Source organism: Atractosteus spatula, chromosome 5, assembly GCF_055471065.1.
Source record: "Atractosteus spatula isolate fAtrSpa1 chromosome 5, fAtrSpa1.hap1, whole genome shotgun sequence".
Lineage (NCBI taxonomy): Eukaryota > Metazoa > Chordata > Actinopteri > Semionotiformes > Lepisosteidae > Atractosteus > Atractosteus spatula.
This window is the reverse complement of record NC_142710.1, coordinates 30,022,247-30,039,785: the sequence shown is the minus strand read 5'-3', so window position 1 is coordinate 30,039,785 and position 17,539 is coordinate 30,022,247. Positions and strand designations below refer to the sequence as shown.

At 36.3% G+C, this 17,539-nt stretch overlaps 1 protein-coding gene across 4 annotated transcripts; it reads right to left on the bottom strand.

The window, feature by feature from the left end:
* Positions 1-1,207: 1,207 nt before the first annotated feature.
* Positions 1,208-13,325, bottom strand: macroh2a2 (macroH2A.2 histone). Of its 4 annotated transcripts, none has more exons than XM_088915235.1 (9): positions 13,134-13,325; positions 9,124-9,360; positions 8,335-8,441; positions 5,283-5,483; positions 3,736-3,846; positions 3,234-3,333; positions 3,052-3,141; positions 2,158-2,332; positions 1,208-1,822 (listed from the first exon to the last, which is right to left on the bottom strand). In XM_088915235.1, the coding sequence occupies exons 2-9, from the start codon at positions 9,293-9,295 to the stop codon at positions 1,657-1,659; spliced, it is 1,122 nt and encodes a 373-aa protein (XP_088771361.1). In that variant the 5' UTR covers positions 9,296-9,360; positions 13,134-13,325; the 3' UTR covers positions 1,208-1,656. The 4 variants fall into 4 exon arrangements, with proteins under 4 accessions (XP_088771361.1, XP_088771359.1, XP_088771360.1 ...); XM_088915233.1 differs by having other exon boundaries at positions 3,715-3,846; positions 13,134-13,324; XM_088915234.1 differs by having other exon boundaries at positions 3,715-3,846; positions 13,152-13,292.
* Between the last annotated feature and the right edge of the window lie 4,214 nt (positions 13,326-17,539).

Here is a 17,539-nt window from a genome sequence, read left to right as displayed (position 1 = left end):
TAAAGGAGAACTGCAATGCTATTTTTTATAGTTCTGAGTTAGAAATATTTGGCATTGATGAGTGCATTTCAAGCCACAATAAAGGTAGAATATACACAGTAATGTGTAAACTCCATCCAATTTATATCACAAAATAGACAAGATTTCCAGGAATGCATAGCGTCATATTGCTATCATTGTCTGCGATTTAGGACAAGGCGACAAAACTTGGTGAAGTGGCCCTATTGCATTGCACACAAACAGCTTGTGAATACGTCTTTTAATCCAATACAAATATTGCTCTCAACTTTCAGGCGGTTTTGCTGACAAATACTACTTGTTAACTATGCATGCAGATCATGTTGGAACATTTCTGTGATGAAATTTCTGCTGCACAACCTGTATTCACTAGCACATCACATTAGTCATATAGCAGCTATTGAACAGAAAGGGCCACTTCACATTGCAACTTGTGCAAACTCCGTTTTGTGACAAAATGGTACTTTCACAAAGTTAATGATTTGAACATAATTCAGAATTTGTAAAATTTTGCGATACCATCAATTCTGTTACTGGCTTGAGAGATAGGCATTGCAGTTCCGCTTTTAAGGAGCAGACACAGGAGAAATCCTATAATAGTCCTAGTATAGTAATACTAGAGGCAATATTATAGACTAAATTGGAACCTGAGCTCCAGCGTTGATTATGTGTTTGTGCAGAATTCCCTGACTTCAGCTGAGACCGTATAATGCTGGGAACAAAGGAAGTGAAGTGGCCTAGACTCCATAATCTTGAGGATAAGATATCATGATTAGTGAAACCAAAATGGATTACAGCAGAAGTCTTTAAATAATACCTCCAATGACAATGGACAATCTCACAAAGGTCAGACATGCAAGCAAAGCCCACCCATAATGAGCATAGATCACTGCTGCCCATCTTCAATTATATCTTTAGCAAAAAAGATCTAAAAATGCTATTAAGTGCTTTAAGCTTGTATAGCTTAGAACACCACAGCATTCAGCATTGACTTTTTGAGAAGGAACAGTTTCACCAAATTGCAGGCAGCATTTTATGTCCCAAGGTTTAGTATATATGAGATACTAATTAGAAACAATTCATACATGTGAAATAGGTTGAAGATGTCCACTAATTTAGTAAGGAGGTTATTGTTTAAAAAAAATATTTTTTGATCATTAGGTCAAGACTGCTACACAATCAACTGTCATTTGTTGTCAAACATCTGTTTTTATTTTAAAGCAGAATGTCAAACGTACATTTTTTTAGTAAACTAACAGTATCAGAAACTACAAGGGATATTCATGGGAAAGAACAGATAACAGTCTTTTAAAATTTGTCTTTGTACACGGAATGTAAGGACAAATCAAGAAAACAAAAGTCATGGGCCATCATCTTAAAGTTGAAAACTTATATTTAGCTCTAAGTCCACTCTAACTTTCTTTTAAAAGGTGACTAAAAAACAGTGTAGTTGAAAAGCATACAGTACTTCACACAAACATTTTTCCTCACAAAAAACTAGTTCCACCTTTTGTTATAAAAAGCCAATTTTTAAAATTATCTTCTAAGTACATGATTCCTCTTGTCCATTCTAGATCGGCAGCTAAAAACCCAACTTTATCATTTTATTAAAACTGTAAAATTACACCTCAGCCTCTTTTACTTGGTGTCAAGTTTGGCCATTTCCTGCACATATATGCCGATGCTTTCACTGTCAAACAAGACAAAATAGATGTTTTTCAGGGAAGAAGATGTGGAAGAGACAAAATGACTGGAAATCGCCTTGATGATCAGCTGGGCTGCCGTCTGCTTCGGGAAACCATTTCTAAGCAAAGAAAATACAGTTACTTGCTGTGCTCTGGATTGGTAAAACTGCACAGTGTAATTAATGAAGACTACAATTACACAGGTGCTAATCATAATATGCATAGATATGTAAGGATATTTTTTTTTACCAATTTCTAAAGTTATTTTTAAATATCAGCATATACAACATATTTAGATAGTGCCACATTAATATAACTGCTTGCTTTTTAGGAAATGTTATAAAATTCAACCAAAGGCTATATATGATGTGATAAAGCATTTCCCAAGTGGCCTCGAAATTTAATTCACCTTAATTGTGCATTAACTTGTCTAAGAACAGTAAACCTCACTTACCGGCCTGTGGGAAATGAAGGAAAAGCCACAGATTTGAGCTTTTTGTCCTCGGCAGCCGACAAGCAGTTCTTGACGGTCTTCTCTAGCTGCTCCTCACACTTGTCTGAACCCCACTGAGGGATGTTGCAATGAATCACAAACTTGGCTGCTAGTCCATTGGCTTGGCTCAATGCCGCTTAAGAAAGAAATTACACAACTAAATTACCTGCATAATGATAATAAAACCTACACATGCACCAACCTGAAGTAATCACAAGATTAAGGTACAACGAAGGTACATTTTTTATTAGAAAGATAATGCAAATGTTACATTACTGGACATCTTTCAGGTTTTGTTTCCAAACATAAGGCCACCTAGAATCACTTTGATGAACTGCTACCTGATATTTTTAATAATAACGAGCAGACGGATATACAAATAATGCTCTGAATTAAACCATACTGTTCATGATCCACTGGGTATCTGATAAGGTCCAGATATGAGATGACTTCAGCTGTGTGCCTAGAAACCACCATACTCTTATCTAATCTGTCACTTAAACACTTGTATGTATTCTCTTATAAAAGTCACTTAAAACTAGAAAAAATTAAAACCGAGACAGAAAGTTTATGAAGATTTCAGAAACTGACTTTACAGCATGTGCTACCCTTGATCTGTTTTCAGCCTATACGTATATATAAATGAAGAATTTAGTTTTTGAAGTAAAACTTCCAATCAACACCTTCTAAGACTTAAAATAAAGCTCAATATGAATGATTATTTCTGTCCATTTTTCAAAGGACCATCTCATCTTTCAAATGACAGAAATACAACTAAATACATCTCGCTGGGAAACTCATTTTTCTCATTCAAGGTGTATGAACTGCCATTTGCAGCGTGGGTACTCCTCTTACCTCCTGCTACCTCCAGTGGCCCATGAGACTTCCGCAGTTCCTTTACTGCATCTAGGAACTCCTTCCCTCCAGCCTTCTCCAAAGCATTACCTGCAACAGCAGTGGTGCACCATGTCAGGAATGGTGCCGAGTGTTCATAGACAACACACATAAATGACAGGCAGACAAACCAGAATCCTTACCAACACCCTCTTTCAGGTCAATGTCTGCATTTGTCGGGTTGATGATTCCTTCCACTTTAATTGATCCAATTTTACTGATCTCACTCTGTGTCAGAGAAAGCTGGTAGAAATTTAAGAAAAGGGAAACATGAAATTGTTAGATTGCTTACAGTTTAGCCCCATTCAGCTCACTGATTAAACTGTGAGCTTTTAAATTAAATATTAGAAGAGCAACTGACCAAAATGTTACAAGACATTTAATAGCTACAATGTCAGTGGAAAGATGTTTTAATTATGAAGTGTTGCTAGAACTGCATTCACTAGTAATAAATCATTAAATTTACACTACAAATGTTTAAAACTTTACTATTAAAACTATTCTGAACATTTTAACAATATTACTGTCATTGCACATTTAGAAGCGCAAAATTATTCTGGATGTATTTTTTTAACACCACTACTGATTGTAACAATGTCCGTTACCAGCAGACAAATCACATACTGTTGTTCTTGTCGGCCTCACCTTCTGGCCCAGGAAAAGGCTCTTTGTGGAGAGTATCGTAAAACCATCGCCAGGCCCATCATCTGAAGTGGAACTTGAGGCCCCCTCTTTACTATTCTCTGCGCGTTTCTCCTGTGCAGAAAAGGAAGAGGTACTATATGAAGCTGACTGCAAGACATTCACTCAGGCTACAGATTGTGGTTAACAAACAAGACACAGCACAACTTCTTAAGAGGCATAACCTGTAACTGGACATTTGCAAGTCTTGATGTACCACCGGGATCGGTTTGAGGTGAAGCTCTTTCATTCCAGCTTTCAGGTCCTGCTCCTTCCGATCCGTATCAGAGATTTATAGTCCAGTATAGTAAGCAAGCTAGTTAAGTTTGTGTCCAATACACAAGTAGAGGGAAAGGCAATCAGAAAAAGTGGCAAAGGAATTCTGAAAAGACTGAAATAATTCGCAGAGTGGGCAGACACTTTGCAAATGTAACAATGCTGGCAAGTGCAAAGCTTGTGTCCACTTCACACATCTGTTGGGCGATTCTGAGCTGCAGGGATCTAGGCGTTTATGTAAATTATTGTACATTATTGTAGTTTATCTTGAGAGCATAGAGGATGTAATTACACCAACAAAGCTTGACATACAACACGAAATAACCAGAGGTTTGAAACATAAATCACGGGAACCTATGGTCAAACTTTACAATTCAGTGGTAAGATTTTAGTTGGAATGCTTTTAAGTTTTGTTCACTACTTCACAAAAATATTATAGACACAGAAAGAGTTCAAAGAAAAACAAAAATGTTGTTTCTGGGAATTCTCGTTTACAGACAGGGTATATATCTAAATCTCCACAGTCCAGAATAAAGGAGAAAAGGGAGAAGATTTGATCCAACTACACACAAACCTGAGATTTTTTCCAGTCACAATCGTTTTAAAAAGTGAAAAAAAATATATATATAATTTAGTTAAAATGTCTGGGATAAAATGACATCATATTCATTATGTCAAGCACTCTAATTAACAAAAAGCAAGTGGAATTAATTTTGTTTGCTATGATGCTTTGCTTTAACCTTTCATTTTTTTTAGCACTTTCCTCCTTAAAACGTCATTATCAGCACATTAAGTATAAGTATCAATACAATCATTATGGGTGTTAAAATGCATTTTCTCACACAGGGCCCCAGTTAGAAAACTGTAAGAATCCATCTGGGACATGTAAATAAAGAATAGGAAATGCTTTTTATGCAAAGAACTGCAGGCTTCTGGAATAGGCCCAAGGTCAAATTTAGATTTCCTTATCTACTAAACTACCAACCAAATGAGCAAAATAGGCAAAATACCTCCCTCTCATTTGTAATCCTTCTTGTATTCTTATGGTTTAACACGCAACTGAAATCCATCTCTGGTCATGCATGTAATTCCTTTCTGGTTTTATTTGAAAGTTCTTTTTCAACCTTAATAGAAAACCAGTGTAAAAAGCTAATTTCGCTGTATACTGCAGCCTTAGTCTATTGCAATGTATGAGTTAAGCACAACTGAACAATCTGGACACTTGGTCTACTAACCCTTGATTTCCTTCCAGGTTTTCCTTTGCTGGTTTTTTTGCCTGCAGGCTTCTTAATGGCATTTTTCACAGGGCTGGCTTTCTTCTCAGGCACGGAAGCCTGGGAATCCACTTTGACCCGGGCACCCCTCTTCTTGGACAGTAGCTCTGGGTGGATCCTGGGCAGTACCCCTCCACTGGATATAGTCACTCCCTTCAGCAGCTACAGGCAAAAAGACATGACCTCGTCTCTATATCTCACTGTATCATTACATTGAGTGTGGAATACAGTCAGAACAGACACAATTGTACACCAAGTATTCACCAGGTAAAACTATCAGTAAGGTTAAAATAACTTTTACACTACATTATAGTTCAGGTGGGTAGCTGCGTCAGCATGTGTAGGCTGCAAAAGAACAAGTAAAATGTAAAAAGGAACACCCTCACACCCGCAGAAGGCTCCATAGCCAAAACGCGTTTCCTTTCTTCTCTTTTCAGCATGAAATAAACCTATTACTTGTTCCTTTACAGTACATTATATATCACTACCATTATGGCCTTGGAGTATTTATTGACCACATGATCTTCAGGTGTCCTGAATTATCTGTAAATATAAGGCAGTATTGGACCTGATTAATTGGACAATAAGAAACTAGTTCCAAAGAAACTTTTTTGGGACAAATCAACAGAGTGATGTAATTAAAAGAATATCATGGCAAATTAAAAAAATATTTACAAACCACAAAATCAAACTATCAAAAAGCAACAAGTGCAGCAATATCCACACTAATGCCACTTATTCTTCACAATCTGCAACGTTTCATTGGACTGACATTCAAACTGCTAAAACACACCAAACTGAGGACTGAGACTGACACTGGCGAGAGAGAGTCCTCTGTAAAACAACACAAGGGACAAGAAAGCTTAGAACAGCAGCAGGCTGCAATTTAGGATTTCACAAAGACACTGGTCTGCAATAAGAGTTCCCTGGAAAAACCTATCCATCCCAGGATTTCTCAAGAAATACTGCAGACTGCATATAAATCTAAAGGACTGATCAAGAAGTCTGACAGCGTATCTGTAGTTTGTGACAAATCTACAGATGCGAAACATCACTATTTGTGCCGTGTTATTTTTGCTGTTTGCTGTTTTTGCAAAGACAATACATATACAGTACATGCTTTGTGTGAAGAGCCCTTTCTTATATATTTTTTGCTTTACACTGTTTTATAAAGGTTACTGCATGTTTTGATATTGCACTCATTTTATTAATTGTCTCTTCAAAATCTATGAACATATTGTATTCACATTCCTGATGATAACTTTGCCATGTTCACTGTGATACTTCCAAAAAAACAGATGTATCTGACTTTTGACACTTCATCACATGTTGATGTTAACCTGTTAAGATTTATGCACACTCATTGCTGTAATTAAATCACTAGCAGATGATTAAGGTACTATAATGGGATGCTTGTTTAATAAGTGGCTTTAGAAGAGGAAATATGACCTCATGGTGTCAGAGGATTAAAAACTACGTAAAAAAAAGAGAAAAAATAAATTAAAAATGAAAACGGAAAAATAAAGGGATTAACTATCATTAATAGATTTCACTTAAATACAAGTGACATACAATACAATAGAGAGTAGCTCTTATTCAAAGGTGTTTATCCTCACGATGTATAAATACCGGCTCTGTACAGTATTTCACTCTTAGTTGTTGAAGTACTGGCAGACCACTGTTTAATACTGTATACAAGGATAAACTGAAACTTAAGATTTGGAGCTTATGAACTCTAGCCACACAATATGTGACTCTGAAGTGCATTTGGCACAATCTGATACCGTTGCAATTACAAGGTCTAGCATCTTTAACTGACTTGCTTTTCGGGTTAACCACAGAGTGACTGTTTCCGTCTGTTAGGAACCACCTGGTCCCGGAGACCACATGATTTTAACGGAACTCTTGCTATTTTGGAACTAAAGAGAAAAAAAAATCCACTAATCCTCAGCAAAGACATTCAGATTTACTGTAAACATGCGAGGGGACCCACGTGACTGAGACAATTACAAAACAGTATTATACTTGAAACATATAAATGGTCATACATATCTATACAATTAGATTCATGGTAAGGATGTATGGTAACATACAGTATATCGATATATATTATATATCAAATGACATCAGAAGTAGTCAGTAGGTGTAGTGTGTTCTGAATTCAGATGCAATGTACTATAGTGGGCTACTCTAATGAGTATGAAACCTGCATGTTATAGGTTCAATCCCAAACTGTCCAACCTCTAGACTTTGGCTTATAGGTGCCTTCCAACAGAACTATTTTTCTCTTTCATTCCCATATTCTTTTAAATACCATTGATACTCCAGACAAATGATACAATGTACAGCAAACATTTTGTGAGCAGTACGTGACTCTCAGGTCTCAGACATGTGGTTATAAACTCCTTGTACCTCCTTCACCACTGCAATGTTCCGCACCTTAACATTTCCCTGCTCAACCATCACCTGACCACACAAACTCCGCACATCTCTTTTACATTCTGTAAGCTACTAAAAAAGCACAGACGTTGAGATTTCTTTTCAACAAACATGTCTGCACATTTCATTCTTCTGAGCTTCTAGCTCCTTATGTGCAGTTTACTGACACTGACAGATAATATAATTAAGCTTATTATTTTCTTAAGCACATGTAGGATTTTTCTGAATGTCTTCTGCTGTCATTATCTCAGAATATTCAATACACAGAAGGTGCAGTGTCATTTGAATAACTTTGAACCATAGTTAGAAACAGTTAGCTGATAAAATAATTACAACTATCTGAAAGCTCAGATGGGATAATAACTGGAGGCTATTGAGGAAAGGCTGTTCTCTGTTAACCAATACCAGTAACTTCTTAAGCAACTTAAGGTCACTTGATCACCCAGAAATGTTCTCTGTAAAGTACATTAACTCAGTACTACTTCCGGTATCCAGAAACAAAAATGGAAGTGACCTCTTAAAGCTCAATTTGAAGTTTGATGTAGTAAAGATAAAACAGACAATGAGAACTTACCTGATTAAGTTCTTCATCATTGGCAACTGCAAGCTTGATGTGACGTGGAGTTATTCTGCCTTTTTTATTGTCCCTGGCAGCATTGCCAGCTAATTCCAAAATTTCAGCTGGAAAACAAAACAAAACACTTTTGAAATTCACACACGAACTTACGCTAAATATTCCATACCATTCTTCTAGCTTTTTTTTATATGTGCCTAGTGACTACCTTCAAATGAGTTTTACTAAAAGCTTTTCTGTATGGTCCTATTTTCCCATACCAGCACATTTTAATTACACTGCCTTCATTTTCTGTTCTTTTTTGTTATATGGTCCTCAAAGCATCAGCATGAAGCCCTGCATGCCATGATAGCTTACTGTCCCATTCAAACCCGGTACTTCTAGTTACTTCAAGCTGGGTAGCAAGGAAGTGCAAAAGACGGTGTTCCACTTGTTAAGCACAGTACACTGAACCATTTCAGAGCCTCCATTTATCACCAATAGTTTCAGAAGCACGTTCTTCTGGATTAAGCAGCACAGAGAAGACAGGCAGAATAACAAAGAACACGTAGGAGCACATACACCACATAATTTCCAGCAAAAAACACAACCTTTTACAGTGTTAATCCCTTATTGGAACTGGGGAAATACAAAACCAAACCAGGAAACTCCTGAATCCTGAAATACGTACACAGGCTACAAAAGCTGTAGCTGTAAGCGCTCACTTATGTGGGTCCCGGTGTTGAAACACAGTTGGCGAAGAGCTTACGTTCACTTGCACCGAAAGGCCTGAGGGGATGTCTCGTTTACCTGCCAGGTACTCTATGACAGCTGCCATGTAGACCGGTGCGCCCATGCCAATGCGGTACTTGTGTGTCCCATGGCGGAGGTACCTCATCATTCTGCCCACAGGGAAGATGACCCCCGCCCTGGCAGAGCGGGACTGCTTGGTGCTTTTCTTCTTTCCCCCTCTAGCAGACATCCTTCTTCGCTACGTCGCTCCCTCAGAGGACAGACACTCAAGCTGGGGTTCAGGCACACGGGCGGCTGAAAACCAGGAGAACAGGGGACGGCTGTAGGTCAGTCACACCTCGCTTTAGTACACATTAAACACAGTAGTGCACCATCATCCTTTCAAATCCTCCTTCCCTGCTGGCTAAAATGAAGAAGCCCCACGTCAGACAAGTACATCTGCAAATCACGATCAACCAACGATCTTATTTGGTTTACATTCTTTTTTTCTTCATCAATGAGGTATATCTTGGCACATGACTACAGTTAACATACAGAACTTCAGGTAATGGTTAATACATCAGTCTCCTCTTCTACCACTGCATGCTGGTTAGTGTATTACATAGAAAGCAACGCAGAGATACTCATTACAATTTTTTTTGTTCAATAATTGTTTTTTATTACTACATTTACACATCCTACAAACTTGTACATAAAGGACTTTTAACAGATCTTATGTTAGAAATAGCTAAAGCATTTTAATAATGTGTTTTTGTGACCTGCTGAGTACAAAACAAATTAACTTCCAAGTTGTACTTCTAAAGTAATAAATACCATTACACTGACTGGACCGCCTCCAAAATTGTCTAAATGTGCCTACTTAGGAACGCCCTTGCATCTTCACCTCTTGCTGTTCTTGAAATAGGACACTTAAGACATCTGTCTTCTGTCATCTCCGTTGTGCAACATGGGACTTAAGAAGAAAACTACTACCTAATGGACAAACCACTACAACGTATTTTTAATTATGACTTCTAAACCCTTCTCGCATTCAAGAGTAAATCTGATTTTTTGAGAGACAATTTGTAACACATCAAACAGAGCATTTCATCTTAATATTAATTTCCCAGAATCTCACCTTCTGTTACTTATTTAAGAAACTATTAAAACATACTAGTTTTATCATGTAATTTACCTTCATTACCCTTGTGTTTACTTAGATGCAACGACATCTGATACAGCTAATTTTCTACATGTATAGTAGGTGAATCTCTTTATAAGTACATATACCATACAGTAGATATTTTGCAAGTTACATGGATTTTAGGTGGCAATATTTTTTTAATGCCAAGCTGTCAGCATGCAAGCTGCAAAGAAATAGAGCAATAGAGACTTTAGGTCCAATGTAGAACTAACCTCAACTTGCTCCTCTGTACTATTTTTTTATACATTAGTTGTAGTGCCTCTACAAATTTTAGCTTGATCAAAGTTAATATGTTTTTCTCAATGACTACTGAACAACGAAGATACAAAGGTTCCAATGTTCTATTTTTGAGAATTTACAAAAGCAGCAAGAATTTTAGGGCAATGATTTAAGCTTTTGATCTATAATGATTTATTTTGAAGCTTTCTGGTTCAATGTGAAACCATTATGATTCATATGACTTCATTCATAGTCTGAATACCAAAATTAAAACTTGATGTACTGACCTACAAAAGACAAACATGCACTGCTGATACTGTTACTTGTTAACTTGAGAATATGAGTAATTGAGAATGCGAATGTAATTGTGTACTGATGAAGTGGTACAGCATTCTAAAAATCAGCACAAATGGAAAGTGCACTTTTCAGCTGCACTGGAAGCCAAAATGAAGCTCTTTTTGAGACCAAAAGCTACTTGCAGGTCATGGAAGAACATATTCAACTTCCTGTACACAAGCAAATTAACATGCAACACCTTAATGCAAATCCCACTATATAGAATTTACCAACAACCCTAAAATATACAACTCCATCATAAAAGAGTGAAATATTTTTTTTCACAGAGATAAGCAAAAAGAGGCCAGCAGAGAGGAAAAACATCTTTATTGAGAGTGGAGTTCAGCATTCAGCATGAAACTATCAAGGTGACAAATAATCCACGCTAAACTAGGCAGGGGTTGGATTGGGAAATTCCTACATGAGGTCGCATGTACGGATATTAATCACTTCTCTTATAATTATGTAATATACATTTGAAAAGGTGTACTTAAACCTTTTTAATCAAACACATACCAGTGATGTGCTCTCCCACCCCTCCCTGTAGTGTGAATAACAAGAAGGAAAAACAGAAACTAAATGACAGTATATGAGCAAATTAACTTCCTACTATTAAAATCATTCTCCAAAAAGCAACATCCCCTGTTGCTTTACTCCAATGTTTGTCAGTTGTAATAAATCAAAGGAACTCACAGTCTACAGTTAAAAGTTATGATTTTACAAAACTCCTTTTCTCTTAATGTCAAAACCTAAGAATGTTAAAAAACGGAATTTTGCTCTGTTGTGTATTATGTTTGACTTCTCCCAATACTGTATTTGAGTTCTTATCTTAGCATGTTTAGGTACCTTTCAAATTAAATGCCGTTTAATCAAAGACGATTCTTTGTATTTTGTTACAATGCACAGAAAATAAAACATTAGAAGGACTGTGAATGAACGTCATACTCCAAAAGTTTGAGAAAAATAGGTTGAGCAACTACTGTATTTAAATACAAGTGTAAAGACTTAGCAGCTGAAAATGACGACCTAGGGTAATTCGTGGTTATATCTTTTTTCCCCCAAGTGCCATTCAGCAGATTCAGTGAAAGGTTCTTCGTTCCTCTATGAATTTTTGTTGCTTTTCCAATACCATTTTAAAATAAACATCCACATTTACAATCCACTGAACGACAGTTATTTTGACTTTGTGGTTACATGAAGACAGTTCCCACAAAGCAAGGTCCGATTTAAAGTTATTGTTCACGATACATAGTACCAATAAGGTTTTCGCAGTTACAGTGCCGTCTACCTGGTAGCACTCGGTCAACCCCAGATTGTACTGCAACAGTGGACTGGTTAAAGAGTGCCTGTTTTTTTAAGGTTGGGCCTATAGAAAAATGGAGGTGTTTCTGGTCATGAAACAATCCTTTTAATCTCAAATGGTATTTACACCAGGCAGACACGAAGATAAATATAGAAACGTCGCTCAGATGTAATTATGTACAACATTTTAAACGTAAAATACCTTATTTCGCAAAGCAAAACTTCTTAGCATCAGAACACAGGTAACATAAACCACGCATTTTTACGTTGTAAGCAAAAGTGTTCCGGTTATTTTTCAGCTAAATGCGGATCCATCGGCAAAACAAAAAATGCATGAAATCTTCCTTAAGCGGCAATGGTAAAACAATGGTAAAAATAACTTCCGACACATTACAATCCTAAAATCAGCTCAGGTCAGAGTATTATGTGTATTTTTGACAAGGCCTATATTTTTCAATTGTTTGAGCTGAACAGCCATTTAAATCTGGTTTACGTACATATAAAGAATAGTGCATACTAAGTGATAAAGCTGATCACCGTGATGCAACAAGGCAAATTAAAAAATGAAATAATTATTTTTGTCCTAATTTTAGCAGTTTAAATTGTTAAATTAAAACCTTAATGGGGGACCACGCTTGCTCAGCACAAAGAAAAACAAAAGTAACTTCAAATATTGAAATATGTGTGCATTCTCTACTGCAAACATAACACTACGAATAAGTTGAATTTTTTAAAGGAGCCACGCTACCAGCTTAAAACGAACACATCAATGTATCACTAGGCCTACGGCTTTCCAATTAGAACTATACGTATGGTTTGTGCTCAAAGCAAATGCTTTTAACGATATAGGGCCGTAACCTTTCTTTTAACTCCGCTCCTCCCTGAGCTACTCAACCCCCCATTTTGTTTTCAATCCATTGAATGTGCAATCGTATCAGCCAAAGACTGAAAGTAGCTTTCGGAGACGTAGTTTGCTGCCAAACATAACTAAGCTCGCATTATTTTAGTGAATCTTTCTGATTTGTACCTTTTTATTCTCCCCTACCGAATCATGTGCAGGCCCAGGTTTCCCTTTGTAATCCCCAAGGAGTTTCTTTATCTTTCTTTCTGTCCTTGTGTATCCTGTTCTTTTTTAAACTAAGGCAACAACCAATGTACGCTCATCCGAGGCTGGCTGTGTGCTACTGATGCTGGTGAGGGGAAAAATTCAGTCCAGGGAAAAAAAAAAAGAAAACGCCCCCTGATTAGGGGTGCAAGCGGAAAAGAAGGAGGTAGATAGGATCAAAGTGTTATTTTTTCAAAACCGTTTACATTTACAGCGTAAATGTAACAGACTATAGTATATACAGAATCTCGTCACAAAGCCGAGTTAGTTTAAACATCGATTATATAAACGAAAGAGAACGTATTCGGCTCCGGCTTTGCTTTATTCTTCTTCAGCTACAGTTTACTAAATCCGTTGCAGATGTATGTTTCCCTCCAATGGTGGGGTTTCACCTTTTTAAAATTAAGCGTTTAGTTTTTAGTTATTATAATATGGGCTAAATCGGAGGGATTCATTTAACCCTCTAAACATTTGTGTAACCGGATATTTATTTATTTATAAACCCGTTTATTTTAACGGTTATAGCATTAGATTTTTAAAATACATTGGCTTTTGTGGTAATACTGTATTTTACGTTTTGTGTTGCCTTCTTCTGTTTCCACTCTTTATTACATATTTTAAAGCGCTTTAACTTTTTTTTGTAATGAGAGATACTACAGAACATTAAGAAATGTATTAGTATGCTTTCATTGGACACATGCTTTAAATTTAAAACCACTAACCACTGGTTTTCAAAAGGAAACATTCCAAGAAAAATAACTATGATTGTCAACCTGCTTTAAATTGTATCACTTTATGTAAAATCATATGGTAATATTCTTCAAAGCTTTTTTCAGTATACTATGTGTGATCTGACCATCCCTTGGGAAGTAACTAATTATAAATGTCACTTATTTTTCGAAAGTAATATTTTAACAGTTGGCTAACAAAGTACAGTTTTTCTCAAGCCACTTGACCGTAACAGATGGCGTTTTGAACCTTTTTATTTTTTCCACTTTGGATTTCTTTGGTCTACCTGTGGATGCTCAACTGTCCTCTGATAAAATTGTACTGTACTGTCTTTAGAGAAAACTGCTAAAACAAGTTTAAACAAGTAATGTCCCCTTATGTTCAGTATATATCTATCTGTCTGATTAAGGTTACTATTAGGGTTACTATAGCATACTGCAGTCCACTGCTGTACAGTACATGAAAAATAAATCCCAGCTTTCTCTGAGATTGATATTATCGTATTGAGTAATAAGCCTTCTATTAAATTGAGAAGTTCACCCGAAAGCTACAAATTACTCATAAAGTACCACATTTCTAAGGGTATAGGTACTGTATACAGTATGTAACGGATTTTAATTTTCATCTCTTACAAGAACAGTGGTTAAGACGTGAGGGTATTTACCAATATACAGTTATGTAATAAATTAATTTGATACTTTTATTAAAAAAAATAACATTTGTACATGTGTGTATTGTACTATACCAATCTCAGTGAAGTATCTAGCTCCAGGATAGAACAGCTGTCCACACAGGATTTGAACCCATACCCTTACAGATACAGAGTGCTAACCACTACCACTCTACAATGCTGCCAAACTTTAGAACAAGCTTCCAATTTATGTTACCCCATCTTTTGGACTCTCTAATTCTCAAGAGCTTAGGGACCTTCTGTCTTTATTTTCCTGTTATCACATATTAAGTCAAATGGTTGAAATAATTAATGGCTTGAGTTAAGAAGAGAACCACTGACAATAGTTTAAAAAGCTAATTTGTTTATATCAAACCTATCAAGAGCCCTTCGGTCCTCATACCATAGCCTTGATTATGATTCTCACAACTAAATCCTGCTTTTTTTCTTTTCATTCTGCACAATATAAGCAGAGATTTTACAAGATCTGGGGACCCAGTTCTTTACGGAGTTCAGGAATATCCTGTAGGACTGGGGGAATTGTGGAGTAACATATTTTTCTTATGAAAGCAGCATGGCATTTTGTAGCAGGAATATTCTGAAATATTCCTGCATGATATTCTGATAAGTCCATAAGGATTATTGCCTCACCCCAAAAAAATCCCCCAAAAAAACCATGATTTGTACCACAGCCCTCAATATCTCTTTGTTTGCCTTTACATTGCAAAGTTATTCATTTTTGAAGCAGAGTCTAGAGATTGTGGCACTTTGTTGATAAAGCCATTGCTTCCAAGTATTATCAACTACAATGAATTCACTAGCTGTACAGTTGTTTTATTCATGTAAAGAAATACGCACGAATGTGACAGATAATGTGTTTCACTATAACATTGGGATCTGGTGAATCCAACATAGAGCTTTTTATTTTGAAATACTACCGTAATCATAACTTTCATAAAATTGGGTGGGTTAATTATCTCAGGAAAAACTAACTAGGCAGTTTTCAAGTGCATAGAGTGTATATATTGTATAAGACAAGACAGCTCTATAATAAATGTCACCTACACTGGCTCCATGCCTTTATTATTAATAGTCTTTGGGGTTTCAAAATACAAATCAAGGAGATAGATAGCAAAAACAACCAATTCATAAATCATCATCATCATCATTGTTATTGTTATGGTTATATGCACAGTATGACTGTGACATAGACTGATTATTAAATGGACCAAAAGAGAGCTAAGCAGGAAAACTGTTTTCTAGCTTTATTTATTTCTTGTAGCATAATAATGCAAGTCTACCTACATTTTTAAAATTATGTGTTAACCTAGTTATTAAATACACAGCAATGAAAAGGGAAGAGACCCAGGTTTATTCTCATTCGTTACTGATAATTATGTATGTTTTCTCTCTGAACCGCATTGTATTATATCAAGTGCTCTCCAGCATTATAACATGTAAATACAGCAGACTCAAGCGGTCCAGATTGGCCATGGCAAAATTCAAAAGGTTTTCAAAATTAAAAAGTTTGTTGTGAGATAACTAGATAAGCCATGCTAAGTTCTGAGAGCTGGTGAACTTCAGTCTGGTACAGCTGCTGCAAATATATAAAAACCTGAGAAAGGGAGTACAGCGTATCTGATCGTTTACAGGAACCCCCAGGAAAACCTGTATTTACATTACAAAAGCAGAAGAAGATCAAAATGTGAAAAATTAAAAAAGACAATCAAATAAAGGTCTCAAATGACACTGTAGTCATTGCTTCAAACAAGTGGTCTGAATTAGTGCATTTGTTTACCTTAAAAAATGTAAAAGGAATGTACTCTGGTGTACTTGGTGCAGCAAAAACAGTCTACATATACTGCACAATATGCAGACAAGACAATAGCCCTCCTTAAGACAGCGCACAGGAAAGAAGCTGTTCAAATATCGGGTAGGCCCGGTTTTAATAGGCAGGAGGTGTTTTCCCGAGGGACGTTTATGAAACAGGTGGTTACCTGGATGGGAGGGGTCATCAGCAGTCTTTGCTGCCTGCTTCTGTCCTCTGGAATCGTACAGATCATCAGTGTATTAGAACTAGTTGAGAGACACCAGAATGTTTCAGTTGGTGCAAAATTTACATTCTCTGCTGTGCTTTCATGATATGTGGTGATATTTGTGTCCCGTTTAAGGGTATTTAAGGGTATTAGAGATCATAATTCCCAAAAACTTAAAGGACTCCATATCATGCTACCTTTTTTATTCTTGAATATACAATATAAGACACCCTGTCTTGTTATCTTACAGTATTTTGTCATTGATTCGTATACAAAGAGTTACAATGGGTCATATGGTAAATCACATAGCTGTATGTGAAATAAAAATAATTGCTGATTGACATTTAAGTTAGACATCCTATGATGTCTGCAATGCTTCCAATATAAATATGATTTATTTCCCTTCTCTTTTTTAACACATAGTTAAAATGACAAATGTTGGAATTCACAAAATTTGTGGTTGTGTATGTATATGTTTGGCATTACTACAACATTGCAAATTTAGAAAATTGCAAGAGCTGGTAGATTATTTTTTATTAAATAGAAATTTATTTTTAAAATCTCTCTATATATATTAACTCTGAACACTTTAGCAAGTGTTTAGAATGCTTTAGCAAATTGAGATAATTATGGATAATTCATAACTCTTTGTGCTCCTTTGCTTAATCTTACATTTTCAATGACATGATAGGAAACTGCACCTTGCCGAAATCCTCAACCACAACTCACCAGCAGGGGGCAGTAAATGACCTCATTACGTCCCCTTCTGAGGAAAGGAAGATTCCGGCCGCCCTTCTTTTCACATGTCCACCTCCGTTGCGATTGGATCGAGGAATCTTTTACGGTTGGTTTAAAATATTACATATTGGAGTAGTAAGATGAATGATTTATGT